We start from the raw sequence: 20,726 nt of genomic DNA on the forward strand, positions 1-20,726 counted from the left end.
GTTTTATCAAATTTGGAAAGTTTTCAGTCATTCTTTAAATATTTTTCTCTTTTCCCTTCTCAAGAAGTTTCAGTTCGGCAGTGCCTGCTACTCACTTAGGGTAGCAAGTCCTGTTTATAGGTCCTGAACTTCCACTGTTGAAATGCCCTTTTCTGTTTTTGTAGTTTCTATTGCCATCTGATAACTTTTCCTGCAGGGCTTAATCTCCCATTACCTTTAATCAATATTTTCATCTTGTACTTTGTAGTTCTCTTACTGTCACATCTTGATTTAGAAGTTTAGTTGCGCTTTTCTCTACTCTGAAAATATACAGGTACTTCCATAGCCTCCTCACCTGTGTTTTTCCCTCACATCCTTGCTGGTTTGGTTGACTTTTGGTTCTTTCTGTCCTCACTACAGACGGCATGTTTTAATGGTGTTCCCCCTTCTTTTCATGCCTAGTAATTTCTTTTATTACTGCTGGATTTTCGTATTATAGACATTTTGAGCTTTGCTATGGAATTAAGTTACTTGGAGAAGCTTATCTTTTTTGGTGTTGATTTTAAAATTTGTTAGGCAAGGCTACAGCATTGCTCAGTTTGGCAGTAGCCTTCTCTCTGTGTCAAGTGCACTAGCTGAAGCACCAGCCATGCTTTACTTATTATAGTCCTGCCTGTGGGGAATGGATGGAGACCTTGCTACCCCATGCGGGCAGCTTTGTCCTAAGGCAGTGGAATTTTTTCTCCCTCTCTGTGTGTGGAGGCCAGAGGTTGATGTCAGGGGTTTGGCTTGATCACCTTATTTTTGAGTCAGGGTCTCTGAACCTGGAGCTCATTAATTCAGCTGGTCAGTGAGCTCCAAGGACCCCCTCCCCCCAGGCCCCAGTGTTAAAGATATATACCACCACAATAGCGTCTATCTGGATGTTGAGGACCCAAACATACTTACGCTTGTGCACTCACTGAGCCATCTCCCTAGTCCTCGGCGAATATACTGGTGATACTGATGCAGACAGTTTCCATCTCCATTTTGGGGAACTGTCCCAACCTAGAAGGGTAACCACCAGCAGACTCTAACAGGGCAAGAGGGAAGGGGAGCTGCAGTGCTGACTGCCAGCTCTGAGGAGCTGAGATGGAGATGCCTGGCAAACATGAGTTGGGAAATCCTGACAGATAAAAAGATCTGCCCGTATGTATGGGGTGTGAGCATGGGAACCTGCTAGTGGCCACACCTTCAAAAGAGAATGATAGCCCACACCCACCCCAAGCAGCTACTCCTGGTCAATAGCTCCTCAAGGGATGATGTTTTGAGGGTACCTCAAAACAAAAGCCATGGCATTAGGAGTGGTCCCATTTTGCTGTATAGATGTATGAAACTCTCAGAAATAAAAATTATTTTTTTAAAGTCTTCCTCAACTCCCACAGTGCAAATGTTAGCCTAGTGTGTAAAGGAACTAACTGACTGTCATTTTAACACGTTTTTTTATCCGGAGGGTGCTCTTCACTGGAGGAAGGAACCAAATGATTTCCCACTACCTAGAATCACAACAGCTCATCCAAAGGTTAACTAAGCTACACTACCCAAATCACAACAGTTCCTGAAAAGGTTAGCTAAGAGACAGTACCCAAATCAAGCCAAAACTTTATTCCCAATGTAAAAGAAATGCTCTTAAATGCTAGTGAAAAGTGAGTGAGCACAGTGTTGTCTTATCCAGCCCACATGCGCAGTAGAGGTGTGACACACAGTGGCGAATGCTGGTGAAGTTTCACAGTAGTGAGTGCTGTAAGGTCATCTGTGTTTTGGTAGTGACGATTCTGTGTGCGTTGCTTCATTCTGGGTTTACACCATCACTGAGCATGAACAAGGGCCCCTGCTCCTTGACCATAGCCAAATCCCTTGGGCCCAAAGTTCTTTGCGTAGCACCCTACAAAGAGGAGGGAGAATTAGCCAGAGTCCATTAACTCCCACCGCTTCCTACCAATGCCCATACATTTAAAACCAGACTGTAGACTCTGCCAGAGGTCAGTTTAAGATACAAAGTGTTCTGAGTCCAGCTAAGTGGACTGAGTCCAGTCTTCGTATGCTTATAGGCTTTGCTTAAAGGGGAAGTCAAAAGACTGTGGGAAGTGGTGCTGAGGACAGGGTTTGCCTTGTGAATGTACTACATGAGCACTTTACTGCCCAGCCCAATTCCCAGCCCTGTGGGAGTTACACATAGGAATAGAGGATGTAATCACTGTCATACACAGCTCTGTGTCTAATTGTCAAGTAGTGACACTATCAGATGCCACAAATAGCCAAAACAAATGAATTTTACCTTTACAATAGATTTCACCTTCTTTCTCAGTCAGAGTTGTAGATTCAAGACTCTTCCCACACTTGGCACATCGGAAGCAGTTTTTGTGCCAGGGCTAGAAGAGACAAATGTGTTAGGACATTCGAGAGGCCAGTTTCCTTTGTTCTGACTAATGCAAAGTGGCTGGGGAAGTCAACCCACAAGCAAGTTCTTCATGCTATGGTTTGGATCAGCTAGAAAGCCAGACCTGGCCCTCCTCCCTGGCCATACCCTAGGCACCCACAAATAGCTGTTTGCCTGTGAGCAGGCTCTAGCCTTGCTGCAAACCCAGTCTGCTCCTTTGAAGTTACCACCTTCCTGGCTGAAAATATATCAGCTCAGAGGAATTAAGGCAATTTTTCCAAGTCCAGGTATCTAATGATCATCGGCTGTTCTGGCCCCGATTACACTGCAGACCCTGTACAAAGCAGGTTGGTCGCAGTTCGGCCTTTTTAGAGAACTTGCCTGGTGAAAAGGGTTCCTTTAAACATGGTGGTTAAGCATGGCTATCACTTCTATAAATTAGTGATTCCATAGAAATCCAATTGGAAAAGTGTTATCCCAAATCAGAACACTTTGCTGAAGTGGGAAATGAAAATGGGTTCGTGGGGGGTGGGGTGGGGTGGGGTGGGCGCAGGGTAGGGTAGGGGTGGAGTGAGATATGGGGTAGGGGCAGGATGGGGTGGGGCAGGGTAGGGGTGGGGCGGGGTGAGGCTTACGGTTACTCATTAGGAACTTACCTTTCCAGCTCCGATTATCTTCTCCGCAGCATAGACAGAATCCCCACACCTGGAACACTTCTCAGCACCTCCATATTTCTGGGCAAATTTCGAAGTGTTCGGATTTGTTGTAGGCCTGTGAGGCTGAGCACTTGAGGAAAGGGAAAAAGAATGAGGCTTTATTTCCCCCAAAGTACTTGTAAGCTAACTGCACTATCCCCCCCTTGGCAGTGTCAGAAGTCTGCAGAGTGCCTGCCGCTCAGGCAGAACAAAGGAATAGCCCAGGTGCTCACTTAACCTGTGTCTGGCTTCATCAGAATTAGAAAAAGGCAAGCCCAACCCCCACCCCCACCCCCACTCCCACTCCCACCCCTGCCCTGACTTAAGTATCTTTTTCCTGGATGTGAACAGAATTTACGAAGTCCCTAGCGCTGCCCTCTGTCTAAGCAGTTCTTTCTTCTCCACAGCCATCAATGCAACTTGATCATGGCTAGCTTTGTGTTTCTCAGGAAATGGCAAAGTCAGCGCTAAACAATTCTGGAATTAAAAATACCTGCAGATACATTGGCTGGCTTAAGTTGTTCATATAGGAAAGGAAGTCATAAGTCATATTTTACAGATTATTTGCTCAATAGATCTTTGGCCGGTGAAGTGTGAGTTAACTATTTTCTTCATGGGAAATACTTCTAGAAATTTCCCTGTTACTCTGCTCTGTTTTGCTTTTTACATTTTCTGTTTACATTTTGTTATGGCAGGATGGTATTTTTGTCACTATTTACAGGTTATGAGGGTAAATCATATTTAGCAGGATTATCTCCCCCCATTCATAAGCAGGCACACTAGAATATACAAGACATCCTCTTGCCTACAGGGACATCTTAGACCCTGAAGTTAAGTTGACAGGTATACTGTAGGACAGCTCTGGGCTGTGCAATACATTGTTAAAGCACAATCATAAGTCTGATACAGTCTTAATATAGAAATGCTGACTTTTTCATTAATTTTTCAAAAACTTCACCTGCCTCTTCATCCCTCTTCATTCTGTATTTGAGAGTTTTCTACACGAATTGTTGAATATGTAGCAGTCTTTGAATGTCTGTATGAGTGTGTGTGTGTGGGGGGGGGGGTCTGAGTCAAAGTGTGAATTCACAGTATGTTTCTTCACTTTTCCCTAAGGTGTATATTCAAGACATTTCCAAAACCTACTGATACAATTTAAGCGATCGTTTAAAAACTTGCTAAAAATGGCATCTAACACTTGATAGAGTCCCAAGAAAAGAATTCCAAATATGTCATTAAGACCTTTCCACATATCACCTCACTCTGGCCTTTTAACCACTTCACAGGGTATGGATACTTCATATTACAGATTAAAAAAAGGGGGGGTCCGATGCTAAATAACTTATTGGTGGAAGCCCAAACTGAAAACACTCACTGCCCTTGTGAATCTCTTTAATCTGTGTATTAAATCTTTAAGAAAGGCTTCTGGGAAAAGGAAGTCCTTAAACCTGGTCCACAGGCCCCGCCAAGAAGGACCAGGCAGGGAAGGGTACAGCGGGACATAGGACATGCACACAGCTTGCTTACTGCTGGAAAAGACAGAGAAGCAGCAAAAAGAGCAACTTCCCTTGCCATTGCAGTTTTCCAGTTATGGCTACAAACACTGACTTTGGAGGTCATGGATGAATTTAGTTTTCATTGAAGGGAAGGTTTAGAGGTATCATGTATTTTGAAAACAATAATTTTGAAATTAAACCTTTAGAATCAGGAATGCGCTTAAAAGGCGAGTGTACAATGTACAGTACATTTTAACAGTGTCCACAAGGGCTATAGTGGCAGTTCCTGGACCATACAGGGAGACCCTACTTCAAAATATGGGAAAGGAAAGAAGGAAGGAAACAGGGAGTGGAAGTTCCAAATGAAATTATTTAACAGGACATGAAGCACTGAGTAACTTGAGCAGATTACCACTCTGGTACTTTGGTCACATTTGTCCCTCGAATAATCAGAAACAGGAAATTGTTTCATTTTTTAAGTGAAAGGACAGTAACTTCCTGAGGAAAGGGTGACTAAGGACTTTCCATGAACTGCTCAATTGTATACAAGAACTGTCTCATGATTCGGACACTGATTTCATATTTGATCTCCAAAGTGCTATGGAATGTTAATTTAAGTCACTTTCTTTGAGACCTATGTTTTCCTGATAAAAGCAGGGCTAGCAGTCCCTGCAATAAGTCCCTGCAATAATTTCTAAGACTTTAAGTAAAAAATGTCAATATTTTGACATTAAAGAATGTCATAGAGTTTACATTAGCATTTAGTAGAGGTTATATTACATCTGGCTTGCTTAGTTTAAGCTAACCATGTAGAAATTCCCAGGCTCCTGTCACCCGAGCAACAGCAATTGTCCAACCCACTTTTAAGACAGTAACAAGCATTCTCTCACCTCTCTGGTTTGATGCCCAGCCTCTCACCACGGTCCATGTTGAGCGTGCCAGCACCCTGACCGTAACCATAGCCTTTTGGTCCATACTTCTTTCCGTAGCAGGATTTGCAGTAGATCTCGTCATCATGAATTGCCACTGTCGTGCTGTCTAAATTTTTCCTGCAAACCACTAAGCGGGCAAAGTTAGCCTTTAAACATTGTTCAGCCCTTCCTTTCGACCTCTAACACTCATTATTCCTGCCTTGTCACGCCAAATATTTACCTTACAACCTGATAAAGAACAAAAAGAGTGGTGACGGCCAAGGAATGGCCTCTGCTGCCCCCCCTCCACCTAGAAGCACATTCCAGATAAAAAGTTTTAATCCAAAATGCTAGTTTTTATCTCTAGTCTAGAATGAAAAAAAAAAAAATCATTCTTCCAGCTTCCCCAGCGGTGATGAGCGGGTCTGTCCAGGGATCTGAAGCCAGCATTTGTTTTCCCTGTCTGGAGGAGAATGCATTCTTTCCTGATGGCTTTCTTACCACAAGCATTTCTATGTACCCCACTGGATAAAACTGCCAAATGTCATCACGCTTTCTGCAGACATTAGTTCACTTTCTAAAACTTCAAATCAGCTTGAGAAGAAAAATGGAAAAAAAAACAAAAAAACAAACCAAAACCTTGTGAAGGAACTCACTGGTGGGCACAGTCAGGCAGCTGGAAACCAAAGCTTAGTGGGATGGAGAGGAATTTTGCCCCTTTACAAAAGGGGGGGCGTGGTGGACAAAAGAACAGCTGGCTGGCTGCATTGCCATAGCTTCTAATATCTTAGACTAAAGTTTTCTCTAGAAGAATAAATGGCAGCTACTGTGGACTTCAACTTCAGGCTCCAGGTTAAAATGCAATTGCTTAAAAGATATGAACCTCCAGCCCTTAAGGGTAAATATGCCTTAATACAGCATAAGTCCATACAAAACCTATTCACAAAAACATGTATATTAGGGCTGAGGATATCGCTCACTGATAGAGGCAGAGACAGGAGGATCTCTGAGCTTGAGGCCAGACTGGTCTTCAGAGAATTTTTTTTTTTTTTTCTCGGTACAACCATCAGGACTCAACCCAGAAAAAAATGAGAAGTTTCTAAAATATCTACATTTCACATTTCCAACATTTAGCTTAGTTACATGCCTGTTGAAATATGGATTCCTTTAAAAAAAAAAAAAAAAATCACGGGCCAGGCTTGGTGGCTCACGCCTTTAATCCCAGCACTAGGGAGGTGGATCTCTGTGAGTTCGAGGCCAGCCTGGTCTCCAGAGTGCCAGGATAGGCTCCAAAGCTACACAGAGAAACCCTGTCTCGGGGGGGGGGGGGGGGATCACAAAGAAAAAAGCTATGGCCTTGGAAAAGAAACAGTGCAACCAAATCTGACGATCAGCCATTATGAAGTCATAAAAAAACACACATGTGTAATCATTTTACTTTTTGTAAGCACAGCTTTTTGTTAGTTCTGAAGTAGGCATACTGTATGTATGAAGTCCAAACAACTTGAATGTTGGTGTCTATGGAAAGGGGACAAGCCACATTTGAAAGTCTTTTTCTTAAAGTTTAATTCTCAGTTCATGTAAGCTGTTTTTAGAGACAGAGTCTCAATGTTTATTCATGTCACCTGGCTGCCTTGGAACTTGATATGTAGACCAGGCTGGCCTCAGATTCAGAGATCTGCCTGTCTCTGCTTCCTGAGTGCTGGGTTTAAAGGTCTGTGCTACCTACCACACCTGACTCAGTAAGTCTATGCTTAAAACTGGCCTTTTTAAGCATATGTTTAAGCTATGTTTAAAACACAGCACTTGTCACTGTATAGCGCTATGAATAAGCAGATCTCCACATGCTTGGATTCTTCATTAAGGAAAGTTCCATCATTTGACTCATGGTGACTAATGAGGGGGCCTTCTCAAGTCATGCGGCTACCGCTCTGAAACTTCAGACTTCCGTGTCTTGTGAAGGGTTTCTCTCTTCTTGTTTCTCTTATTATGGTGTGTTTACTCTTCAGAACACACAGATGTATGTTGTTTTGTGTCATACTTCCTACCACACACCTAATAAACAATAATTCCCATGATGCCTATAGGGACTCTTGGTGTCCTATACTCTCCTAAAATAGGAATATCAATAACGCCTGGGTGGTGCTGGCGCACACCTTTAATCCCAGAACTCGGGAGGCAGAGGCAGGTGGATTTCTGTGAGTTTGAGGTCAGCCTGGTTTACAGAGCAAGTTCCAGAACAGCCTCCAAAGCTACACAGAGAAATCCTGCCCCCCAAAAAAATAAAAATAAAAAAAGAATACCAATAACTACAAGTAACCTAACACCGACAGGTAGAAACTAAGCTGGTAGAGTCTGGACCTCAGCCCACGGTATGCTAAGAATATGTCAGAAAGGAACCCAACCAGAAAAAGAAACTGGCAAAGATCAACTTACTTATCAAAACCAAGCCAAACACACAGGGTGTGCCAGAAACTTTGGTAGGTGCCAGGCTGCCCAGAAGCCACCAAACACAGGTAACACGTGCAAAGGCCAAATAGCCAGAATGGAAGGCGGGGCACTCTTAAGACCAAAGATAATAGAAACCACTCTACTATTAGCTAGCGTTATTTTTCTTCAAGAAGTCTACTGGAGCTTTTTGTACAGTTTCTCTAAAGGTGGAGGGGGCCATACTCACTGCACAGAAAGCAGCAGCGGTGGAAGCTCCGCCCATCACACTGCACCTCCTCGGCGTGGTACACAGTCCTCGCACAGGCCCCGCACTTATTTCCACCGCCCCAGACAGGCATTCTGCGGAACAAAGGATGCGTTAGGATGCCCTATGTTTGTCTTCCAAGTTCCCTACCAGCAGATCCTGCTTCTTCATGCACCACGTATTTCAAAGGTCCGCGTCCCTCCAGCATAGCCCCCCATGTCTTCCAAATTATAGCTCTCATTAGGAAACTGGCTCGGGCAGCCTCTCTTTTGTAGGAGACAAAGGACTTGCATTCAGTGGAAGAGTCAGGTCACGAAAGTAGAACGCTAGAATCCACAGGAATTATTAACCCGGGGAGGAGAGGCAGGCACTGCCCCTCCCACACCCACTTCTTAATGAACCCTTTAAAAACTCAGCTGGAAATCTTACACTTAAGTAGAGTCATTTGCTTCACACACGTTTAATTCAGTGTAAAGACATTACATTCTTAACATTTAATGTACATAAACTATGAGCATGTTTATATGTGCCTGCTAGTGTTCATCCAATTACAGCTCGCATCACCTGGGTCTGTGGCTAGTACAACTGCAAGCACCCAGGCCTGCGGTCACCACAACAAACTGCCCAGATGGCTGCCAAATAAGTTCCTGTGCGCTTCACTAACCTCCAAGTCCTCTAATCCGGCCAACAGTTGGTTCTCCCTCTCTGGCAGGTTCAGGAAATGCTACCAAGTCCCCCCCTCAGCAGTGACTGTGAAAGTATGTGGGGACAATCTATGAACATGGTCTGATGTGATGGGAAATACAAGGTTAATCCCAGACTGTGTATGATTTAGGGACAACATTCTCTAATCCCCCTTAATAAAGTGGCCTCCTGGGACAGCTCTAATGGCTGGAATGCCAGCATTCTCAGTCAGCCTGCCAAGAAGGGACCTTGTATCCATGGTCCCCTGACTAGTGCAGTGAAATAATCCCTTTTCCCAACACCTCTTTTGGCCTTCCCTTCAGTGAGGGGTATTTGGAGCCCTTTGCCTGCTAAGTTTCTGGGTGTGTCTCTTGCCTCTCTAGGATATGGCTGGTTCTAAAAGCCAACATTTCCTTATAAACATACTCCTAATTAGAATACAGGGAAGTCCTGATGAGCAAGGCAGGGAGGGAGAAGCTTCAATCTTTAACAATGAAAGAGGATGGATTCCCATACAACCATTAAGGTGGGTCCAGATCTCTATACAGTTTCCCAGTGAGACCTTTATTAAATATTTATACAACTAATCATTTCAGTGAATACCCTGTCCCTCTTCTAGTAGTACTGCCCTAGACTGTAATCCCGAGCATGGGAGAAACACCTCTCTTTCCTGACATAAGTTAGAAATGACCAGTTCAAGGCAAAATTCAGGCAAGCATTTAGAAACTTGATTATATGGTTTGAGTGTCATTAGTGTCTACCAAACTCACTCTGGAATTTAATTACTCTGTGTGGCAGCTTTAGGGGCTGGTTCCTAGTGGTAGGTATTTGGCTCCTGGGAGTCCCAGTTATACATACAGAGGGAATGGATGCATTCTAACAATGGGAGGCTGTTAGAAAGCACTTCTCTGTATGAACACACCGTTTATGAATATAGCCTTCTACTTTCCTGCCACACATGGGTCAGCATGTAACTCTGTGGGAACCAATCCTAGACTTCACAGTCACCAGAACTGTTAGTCAAAGTAAACTCCTTTATAATGTAATCCAGCTTCGGGTATGTTACAGCAAAAGAAAATAGACCAAGACAAAGACTGAATGCTACACCATGATGACCAGCAGGGTGAGTGTGCATAGTCAGGGTACTCGTCTTGAAAATGTCAGGACTTCTGTTTTAGAAAAACCTATTCCTGGTATATGATAACAGGCCACCAAAGGAGCCAAGAGACTGAGGCAAGGCAGACAGATCCAGCATTGTACAATGTGGACGTAGGGACAGCATGTCTTTGGCAATAGTAAGAAAGGAGGAGCCCCACAACCCCAAGCAGAAGGAAGGGGCTTCCATGCTGAGCTAGAAAGACATGGGTTCTGGCCAACCAGAATGCATCTGGACTTTCTTAAAAGCACTGACATGTGCAGTGTCTGCTAAGAAACAATCTGGGCATCCCAGTGTCTCTGTTTGGTCTGGTGTCTCCCATAGGAGTTTGAGATCATGCCAGAGTCATTTGCTGAGCCAAACAGGCCATGTCAGTAAGATTCCTGTGTAGAGCGTCACCCCACACAGCTTGAATGCACTCATTTCTGTGGTATTGGCTCTGCTGGTCTTAGCCTGTTCTGTGCTGTTGTAACAGATTCAGTCTGGATGGTTTGTAAAACATAGAAATGTATTTCTCAGAGTTCTGAAGGCAGGAAGGTTCAAGACCAAAGCAATGGCAGGCTTGGTGTCTGCTCTGGGACCCTGATCTCTGCTTCCAAGACTGTGTCTTCAATACAGAGACTATCCTCACATGGCAGAAGACAGAGAAGGAAACTCTTTCCCAGAACCTTGTTATAGTGGCATTAATCCATTTAGTTAGTCTTCAGTTTTTCTGCTGGCCCCTGCCTCCCAACACTGTCACAGTGGGGACTGGGTTACAACATGCCACTCACACCGTGGCAACCCTCAAGCAGGTATGAACATAAAACCTCTTGCCAATCTAGTTCCATGAAAGATAAACCCAGAATCGTGCTTTAAAACGGGGTGGATAAGGAGTAGAGGTATGAACTATTGTAAATGAAGAGCCTAAGGAGCCAATACAGAGGAAGGGAGACAGGCTTAGCCTTTGAGTCCCTAACTTGGCTGTACTCCAGCTTCTCCTGAATGCCTCAGTTTTATGAGCCATTAAATTTGATTTTCAAACCATGTGAAATCAGAGCCTGTTCCTTGAAATAAACAATATCAACACTTCTCCACACAAAAACATGAGTGATAGCATGTTTTAGTGCTATCACTTAGTGATACCACTAAGTCCTAGGTATTGATTTGCAAAAAAAATCCAAAACAACAACAACAACTCCACACTGCCCAGACAGGAATAAAAACATTCCAAGGGTCTACAACTGCTAAAGGCTTGCTGTGAGGCCATCCACTCTGGCTTTCTTTTGATGTTCTGTCAATCTTTTATTCCCCTCCATGAAAACAGGTGCTTCATTGTTTCACTGAAACTTAAGTTTGACTATAAACCTAAACCCAAGACACAACATACTAGCTAGCTCCAGCAGCCTGGGTTGCCTTAAGTTTGAAGTACCACCAGCAACGCTGACTGCCCTTGCCTCCAAGGTTACCCACTTGTGTTCTGCAATGACATGGATGCGCGAGGCACCTGCTGGAGGTTCCCTCATGAGTCCTAAGGAGACCAGAGTTAAGTCCAGGTTTACAGGTAATCTTGGCTACTGAGGCACTTCTATCATCAAGGTGTGTCCCTCATATTAAACTGGAACCACTTAGTCTCAGCCTGCTAGCCAGCTTTCTTTGATTTTGTTATCTACCTCTGGAGCAATTTCAATGAGGAAACAGAGCTCCATCAAGACCGAGGTTAGATTAACTTGTCCTTGAATAACATTCAGACTTATTTTAAAAAGAAAGAAAGAAAAGAAACCCAACTGAACATTTATGCTGTTCTTTCTCTCCAGTGAAAGCAGTCCAGATTTAGTTTTTAGTATGTCCCTTTCTTTGTGTGGTAACAGGGTACTTTAAACTCACCAATAAGTCCCCTGTGCATCCACTGCAGCCAAGTGTGACTAAGCCTAGATTCAGGAAATACCCAGGCCTTCTACGGCAGTCTGCTTGCTATGTCCCTAGCTTTCCCACTCCTACCACGTGTCAGTCTTGTCCCCCCTTGCCACCAGTTCATATGGCTCATATCTAGACATTAAAGTCCTGTCCATCTTAAGGGCCTTCATTACGAGTTGTGAATAACCTTTTCTTTCCTATAGGCAAAAATATCCCCAGGAAGCCTCAGTGGGATTTCTGTTCTGTGTTTTAGGACATCGGACGGGCAGCTGTAGTCAGTTGTTCTTCCTGCGACCCTGTCATGTATGCATACCCATTCCGTGATGGGAAGAGCAGGGAGACAGGCTGGTTTGGACTTTTTTGCAATGCTGGGCTTGTCTTATAAACTGGGAAGGGTAGTTCTCACTACAGAGACACTGTAAAGATAAAATCCTACATCAGTAGGAAAACCCACCGAGCAGCTTCCAAACATCATAGCCACACCACCACAAAGTCAAGGAAACCCTTAGCTGTTCCGTCACTCATAACCCTCATTCCTGGACATTACGATGAGTGAGTATAACAACAGTCCCATTTACAGCACTGGCTGGCTAAAGAAATGAAGCTCAACTTCACACATTTGGTCTGAACCCCTATGGACAGGACCTGAATTTGGCAGGAGAATGTATGATAACCTTTCATTTCTGTCACTCCTGGCATCGCTGTGCATATTTTTAAGAAATGCAAGCCTTTGGCCGCGCTCCTCTCCAACAGCTGCTATTAATCACAGCAGACTGGATCTGCACTGAGCAATCTGGGCTGCGTGCCTCCCCCCCAGTCCTATGGGCTCATTTACAGAATGTTAAGAGCACAAATAAAATCCCTCTTTCCATACATCTTGCAGCGTAGTCCAAACACTGGCTTTTTCTGCTTTTAGTCTTGTTCTTGGGTTTTCACTGTAACTTTCAGAACTAGAATTTACCCATTGCCCTAGACTAAAATGCTTGGTCTACATGCCAGTTCATACGTGAAGCCTTCCCTTTCCTGCTTATTCTCCTCGGTCTAAAGCATCAATCCAAATCCAAGGGACTTACTCTTTGAAGCCTGACTACAGGCTAAAATCGGACTCACCTGGTGTGAAACTGCTCTTCTCTAGGTAACCAATGAGACCTGCAAAGTTACTACATGGGTCAAGTCATTCCTAATGTTTCATTTTTAGATCTATTTTTACTTTATGTATTTGGGTATTTTGCCTGCATATATGTAGCACATGGATGCAATGCCTGTAAAAGCCAGTAGAGGGCAACAAATTCCTAAAACTGGTTTGGGGCCCATCTTGTGGGTCCTGGGGACTAAATCCCAAGTGCTCTTAACCAATGAGCCCCCTCTCCAGCCCCAAGGGTTAAGTCATTTTTTTTTTTTTTTTTTGGTTTTTCGAGACAGGGTTTCTCTGTGTAGCTTTGGAGCCTATCCTGGCACTCGCTCTGGAGACCAGGCTGGCGGGTTAAGTCATTCTTATACTGCTGTCTCTGTATTTAGAACCCAAGGGCTGAACCTGTTCCTTTACACGTCCCCCACTTAAGAGTTTTTAAATCACCGGTTCTAACACTAGCGTTTTGGCGTGGCTCTGTGCATAAATCCAATTTTTAAATCCTTCCAGCTTCAACACTTCCACATAAAACACTTCACTGTTACCCTAGAAACTTGGCTATTGTCTCCTCTCTCAAAGGGGGAACTTTCTACGAACCAGCATCATCCAGAGCCCGGTTTGGGGAAGAATGGCTCATTAAAGGATATAAATTAGTGGTGCTATCCTAATACAATGGCTTTGGCAAAGCTTGTATTTGAAAGCTGTCGTTGGACAGAAATTAGGCTTCACCTCATCCTAGTCTTAAGATTTTTTTCTGCTGCTGCTCAGTCTAATTCTCAGCTAGTAAACACAACAGCGCCCAAGAATGGTCTCTTCGTGTCTTGGTAACCCGCTACTCGCTCCGTCTGGCTCCTTCTAAGAAAGCCAGATCTTCAGACTGAGTAACCGTGAAGTGAGAACCGGAGCCATGTAGCCAACATGGTGTCTGCCGTTGCCCTCCTGAAAAATGGGGGACAGAGGTACTTTCTGTACAGAATTCTGAGAATCTAGTATGACAACGTTTGCACGGCAGACACTCAAATGACAGTGTTTGACATCACTTTCCAGTCTTCAACTTTTGTGTTACTGGGAACTGAACACCCCCCCCCCCCCGCCCGGCCTTGCGTACGCTAGGCCAGTGCTCTACCACTGACTTACATACCTGAGCCTAATATTCACATTTTTTAAAAATTTCAGACACTAAGTCATCTCACTAAGTTGTTTTTAGCTAGCTGTGAACCTGCTCTTAGCTCGGGCGGGCCATGAACTGGGATCCTCCTGACACAGCCTCTCAAGTAGTTGGGATTACAGGCCCACGCCACCAGGCCCAGAGGAATGTTTAAACTTAATTACTCGCCTATCCATTCTCTTTATCCTCCTAACCCTTGCCTATGAAAACTCTTGACGTCCATCCATCCATCCATCCATCCATCCATCCATCCATCCATCCATCCATCTTCTGAATTCATTTCTGTATGTAAATTCCTCCAGGGGAGAGGCGGCCTCTAAGTGTGTAATTATCTGCTCTTTATTAAATATTCAATCTCAGTATAACTCAACAACTCCCTCCTGGGGGCTAAAGCTGTACTTCACTGAGCACCCGTGTCACGTGAATGGGACTTCAAGTTCGTGCAGAGCACCAAGCCAAGCAGAGGCATTATAAGCCATATACTACATACTGGTTTAGGGGCTGAAGATAAAGAGTTAGGGGCTAGAGAGATTGTTGGTATCCTAGCATTATGCTGACCCCGCCCCCTGACAACTGGCAAGGCACAGACTGGCATTCAGGCAGATACTTAGACAGCTCAAAGGGCCCTGTGTTGCCAGGCTAAGTCTTGTGTTTTGCATTACGTGGCTGCATAAGGACTCTGTACACATGTACAAGCTTTCCTTTTAAGCAGCACCTCCCACCTGCTCGCCCCTTCTTTCTCCTTCTCCCCCTTCCATCTCTGTTCCCTTGCCCGCAGCTGAAGCGAAACAGCAGCAGAGATGGCTCAATAAGAGTATGCTGCATAAGCTTGAAGAAGGACCTGAGTTCAGATCTCCAGCATCTACATAAAAAGGTAATTCCAGGGCTGGAGAGATGGCTCAGAGGTTAAGAGCACCGACTGCTCTTCCAGGGGTCCTGAGTTCAGTTCCCAGCAACCACATGGTGGCTCACAACCATCCGTTATGAGATCTGGCGCCCTCTTCTGGTTGCAGAATACATGGAAGCAGAATGCTGTATACATAATAATAAATAAAATCTTAAAAAAAAAAAAAAGAATTCCTTATTTAAAAAAAAAAAAAAAAAGGTAATTCTAAAGTTAGGGGTGGAAGGATATAGGATCTCATGGGCTTTCTAGCCGGCCATGTCCAGCTAAAAAAAATAGTTAGCTCCATGCCTGGTGAGACCTTGTCTCAAAAAATAAAAGTGGACAGCAATAAAGGCACTGTCGACCTTGGGCAAACACACCCCCAAACACCAAAGAATTAGACGGGAGAGTGTCTGTTTCTTAGGGACTTGTTCTTTGGTGGTAAAGATATGTACACAGGCTGGAGAGGTGATTCAGTGGTTAAAAGCACTTGCTGTTTTTCCAGAGGACCTGGGTTCAGTTCCTAGCACCCAAATGACAGCTCGAAAGCTTTTGTAACTCCACTCCTTCTTCCGGACTCCTCGGGAACCAGACACATCTGTGGTACACGTACATTCGTGCAAGCAGAACGTCCATACATAAAATGATTTTTTAAAATACGTAAACAGGGCTGATGATACAGCACATTCAGTAGTGTCTGTGGCATAAGCTTATGAGGGATGCCCTGAGTTTGAATCCCCAGTATGGACACAAAAGCTGGCCATGGCAGCATGTGTGTGCAGTCTCAACACGGTGGAAACAAAGATAGGTAGATCTGTAGAATTCATAGTTGAATTATGAGCACCAAAGCAAGTGAGAGACCTTATCAAAGATAAATAATAAATAAAATAGAGAGTGATCAAGGAAGACACCCAACACTGACTGCTGGCCTCTATCTGCATGTGCACACACATGCACACACCCATACAAACATGCTTACATCATACACACACACCACAAACACACACACACGTAAACTATGTAAACAAATTTTAGCATGGTTTTAATTTTACTGAGATGGTTTTATATTGCCTATCCATTGATAGTGCATTCCTTGAGGAAGATTAAGTTCAGCCCAGGTTGGGCACTAAAGAGGCTGTAACAGTGTCTGCCACGAAAACTGAAGTACACATTACCTTGTGGCCTCTTTTCGACACTCCTGGTACAACACAATGAATGTGGAAGTTAGAATTTGAAATACTTAGGTCTGAAAGCTAGGTACCACCTTTGTGACCCTAGCAACATCCTTAACCTCTAGGTTGTGACGTCCTGAGATGTCATTTGGAAATGGAGGAAGATTTAATGAGACAGCCTGTGTAAAGGGCCCGGAAAAGCACCAGTAACTCCACTAAGGCCACCTTTTCTTCAGCACCGAGTTCGACTGTACATGGCTTCTGAGGTCACTGACCTCTAAAGTAGCAATGCAGCCTCATGGTTTGAAGCTATTCCTAGAGCTCCCCTGTTTTTTTGTTTACAAGAACATTAAAGGTTGAGATCATTCAAGTGTCCAAGAGTTCTCTACCTCTATATTATATGCACAGAAATATAGTTCTGCCCACCCAGAATTTACCTATTCAGTGACGTCAATGCACACTCAAACTGTGGCTTTCAAACAAAAACTCCTTCTCCCCTCTGTTAACCCAAGTCTAATTTTACCACCAAAGAAACCTCCCTTCAACATAGTAAACCTGGCCTCTCCATTTTCAGTAATATCCCTATTGTTACCACAATGCCTTCAGCCAGAGTGTGGTACAGTTCTTTCTTGACACGGATGTGAACGGTACCTGCCCAGTCACATACTATATAATTAAATGCAGGTATGCTGTAAGTTTGGTACTCTCTGGACCCAACATATGCCATAGCAATTGACAGTCTGTGAATATGACCAGACATGTCACTATTCACACAATTCAACATCTTCATGATCTTTACATGGAGTAAGACCTAGATTTAGATGCCAAGATTCCTGCTTACTTGGCAAATGATAAAGGTTGCTTATATCTTACCTGCTAGTTCTATTATTTTAATAATGCTTATTTATATCATAAAGTGTTTCTGAAGTTAAACAGTATATGCAAAACCCTTACCATAGTGTCTGTTACATAGTAGGAACATAATTGCAAATCCTCCTGTAATATTGAGCATATTCATTTGTGTTAAGTAGTTTATTAATTTAGCCCTTACAAAATAGGCATTACCGAAATAGGCATTACCATGCTCCCATCTTATGGGTGGAAAACATGACAGATATTAACTGTGAATTAATTATGAAAACAAAATTACCAATTTGATTTAGAACACCAACAAAGCTCACAGCCAGCCACAAAGAAATGGTGGCACTGTCATCTACGGCTATGACAAAGATTCTTAGTATTTGCTATACTGGATTCAATCTTCTCTTCATTTTTCTCTTGTGAAGCCACCAGGAAACCTAGCCTACAGTTAACTGTCAAGTTCCTTCACCTTCATGTATCATAAACTGTCTGATCTTCTACTATTAATCAAAAGCAATTAGTACTGTTGGCACAAGATCATAAAAATGCGAGAAGCCTGCTAATCTTTGCAAATAATTCACACACACTACACTATAGTTCCTCTATGACTTACAACAATAAAATTTAACAACTAGAAATTGTGCCTTGCTCCCTGGAATTCAAATGAGAAACACTCCTCTGGATCTTGATTTTTTTTTTAATGTAAGAAATAAATTTCTCTAAATCTAAGCACTGGCAAACTCAGTCCCACACACTGTATCTTATATATTTAAAAATGCTTTGGCACATACCTATAATCCCAGCTAGTTGGGAGACTATGGCAGGACAATCTAAAGTTCAAGTCCAGCCTTGGAAACTTTGCAAAACCTTGTCTCAAAGTGAAAAATAAAAAGGACTGATTGTAGCTCCATTCAGAGTCCTTGATTAGAATTCACAAGGCCCTGGGTTCAAATCCCAGTACTACACAAATAAAACAAACAAACAAACAAAAAACATGCACTTGGAGAAGAGGTCCAGATATTTCATAGGACTGTAAAAAGACCCGTGACAAAAAACAGGATCCTTAGGAAGTGAAGGCACAGAAAGGATGCCTGGTGACACCCAACCAACAGAACCCAAGAGTTGGCAAGCAAATGCCAGTCCAAGCAGTGATGGAGCCTTGAGGAAATCTCTGAAGGTCTCAGGTGGAGGGAAGTTCTGGGAGATGCTGTACAAGTGGAAGCCAGCACTCTCTCAGAAGACTTCCACCAAGAACCATTTCACTTCAAGTTTCAGAAAAGTGCAGACAGAATGTTGCCTAAAAGCACGAGGAATACAAAACACACATACACACAACCCTGGGGCTGCACCTGGGATTTACACATCACACACACACAGACACACACACACACACACACACACACACTTTCACTCCTGCACCACACCCCCAGAAAGTATGTGATTACACCCATTTCGTAAGAGGAAGTAACTGAGACCAGACAGTTAACTTGTTAAGGGCACCAAACCAATAGGTATTGACTTGGGAATCACATTACTGACTTCATTTCTGCCTTCCCCAGGCTATGTCTCCTCTCCCTTAGAGGGCTCCCTCTCTCCATCTCATTTGATTCATCTAGTTTGTAGCAGAACAAAAACTAAAGAGTTGAGCTCTCCATAACTATCAACAGGATTATTCCTGGACCTAGTATCTCATTTTCTGTGGTCCCCCTACTGTATGTCAATATCTATGCTATCTTTTGATAAAGATACAATTTCCCTCGAGTCCTCAATTGTGCAATTTCACCAGGACAGTCCTCCAATCAGTTCTGCTTTGAGTGAGGTCTTTAGCATACTTCACATCAGCCAAAATCTTGAAAACACTGGGAGGAATAGGCTAACAACTTATGGTAAGAACTTTGGACAAAATGTGTTAACCAATATCTGTTGCTCCCCAACTGCACCTCATTTGTTCCTTCCTTCTTTATTTAGTGAACTAGTGCTGAGGTGTGCTCCGACCATATTCAAGATAACTAAACAAACAGTGTTCCAAAGACTCATGGGATACATATGCTTCCATAGCTACCTGGCTATGAAAAGAATACAGGGGACAAAATGTCTTGAGAAGAAGTGATCGAATTAGCTATCAGTAACAACTATAAGAGAATGGTAGAGAATAGGAACACAAACATTAATTGTTTGCAGTTTTGAGATTGTGAGATTCTTTTGATTGAAGAATCTGGGTACAAGTATAGTGAACCTTACGGTTTTCCTTTTGGGATTCTTGGTTTTTATGTAAGTAGAGATTTAACACAGGTTAGGAAAGTCAATCGCTAAACTGTTTTCGCTGCCCAAGTTAAAAAACTGCTACATCCAGTATGTTTTGTTTTCTGTATTAAAAACCATTTATAAAGTTAAAAAAATGTACGAGGCTTTCAGTCCAAACAAAACAGGTCAAACTTTTGACTAATCATGTAAACAAATTCAGTTCAACGTCCTGGCTTCCAAGGGGGCAGAAGCTTTGAGATCATTCCCCTCCACTCTAGGAATGCCTACACAAGAATCCAGCTCTGAAACCAGGTTGTGACTTCTAGGACCTGTTGCAGAATTTCTAAACCTAGCAATGTTGCATCCCCGTTGTGCCTGAAAGGTAGAAAGTACCGGGGAAAGCTAGGAATGATAACTGGAATTTCACTACGGTTTCTCCTATATTTAAGATTCCGTGCCTGGTGGGCAAGAGACCACCGAACAAAGGCGATGGCCAGGAGCTCCGTTCCGCCGCAGGGTAAGAACTGGGGATCGGGATCTGGGGAGGCGTCCACCACCCCCAGAGCACCCACACAGTTCCGGAGAAGGTCAGCCAGGCTGGCTATGCACACACTCGGGGTACAGGAGCACCGGAGCTTCTAACCCGCTCCTATCCGAAGGCGAGACCCGGGAAGAGAGCCTGAGGCTACAAAAAGAGTGTTGGGCAGCCATGAGAAACTCCCCAGCTCGCCTCTTCCCCAGAGGACAGGATCGGAAATTAAAGGTCACGGGGGATGATTTACACAAGGTCCCAGGGTAAGGGATGGCCACAGGGGCGACAGCAGGTGTGCTAGACGACCCTGCAATGGGGCAAAAGTGGGAAGATGGGTGGGAGTACCGTCAGGAGCAGGGGTGGACATGACAGGGACCACTCGCTGGGCGGCGGGCTGCCTGGGACTCACCCGAGTGGGAGACGGGAGCACGCGACGGGCGGAGCTAGCGAGTCCGGGGACAGAAGAAAGCCGCGGGCGGATCCGAAAACCGGCGGGAGCGCGCGCGCCTGCTTTTTAAAGATTCATAGAGGGAGGCGTGGTCTGGTTCGCCACGCCCACAGCACAGGCCACGCCCCACGGGTACTCTGCTGGCCTCCGCCCGGGTGCAGAGCTAGGCTCCCGCTGCGGTTCCGAGCTTTGGCTAAGAGACAAAAGACCGGAATCCCGCCTCTTCCTGCGGCTTCCCGCGCACCGGCGTCTCTCCCATCTCCTTCCCATCCCCAGTCGTTCCTACCCTCCGCGTCCGGGGCTTCCTGAGCACTCAGAACCGGCTCGGAGCCACCGAGATCAGATGCTGCCCCAG

The 20,726-nt window shown here is 44.2% G+C and overlaps 1 protein-coding gene across 1 annotated transcript; it reads right to left on the minus strand.

Annotated features, from left to right (window-relative positions):
• Positions 1-1,602: 1,602 nt before the first annotated feature.
• Csrp2 (cysteine and glycine rich protein 2) lies at positions 1,603-20,461 on the minus strand. Its single transcript, XM_027392442.2, has 6 exons — positions 20,333-20,461; positions 8,178-8,290; positions 5,480-5,648; positions 3,055-3,184; positions 2,297-2,390; positions 1,603-1,903 (listed from the first exon to the last, which is right to left on the minus strand). The coding sequence occupies exons 2-6, from the start codon at positions 8,287-8,289 to the stop codon at positions 1,827-1,829; spliced, it is 582 nt and encodes a 193-aa protein (XP_027248243.1). The 5' UTR covers position 8,290; positions 20,333-20,461; the 3' UTR covers positions 1,603-1,826.
• Between the last annotated feature and the right edge of the window lie 265 nt (positions 20,462-20,726).

This window comes from Cricetulus griseus (assembly GCF_003668045.3).
Source record: "Cricetulus griseus strain 17A/GY chromosome 1 unlocalized genomic scaffold, alternate assembly CriGri-PICRH-1.0 chr1_0, whole genome shotgun sequence".
NCBI classification, from domain to species: Eukaryota; Metazoa; Chordata; class Mammalia; order Rodentia; family Cricetidae; genus Cricetulus; species Cricetulus griseus.

Coding starts and splice junctions, on each gene's coding strand:
- Csrp2 (XM_027392442.2), bottom strand. CDS start 8,289: ATGCCTGTCTGGGGCGGTGGAAATAAGTGCGGGGCCTGTGCGAGGACT. Junction 5,649..8,177: donor CCGCTGCTGCTTTCTGTGCA/GTGAGTATGGCC, acceptor TTGCCCGCTTAG/TGGTTTGCAGGAAAAATTTA. Junction 1,904..2,296: donor AGGTGAAATCTATTGTAAAG/GTAAAATTCATT, acceptor TCCTCTTTGTAG/GGTGCTACGCAAAGAACTTT.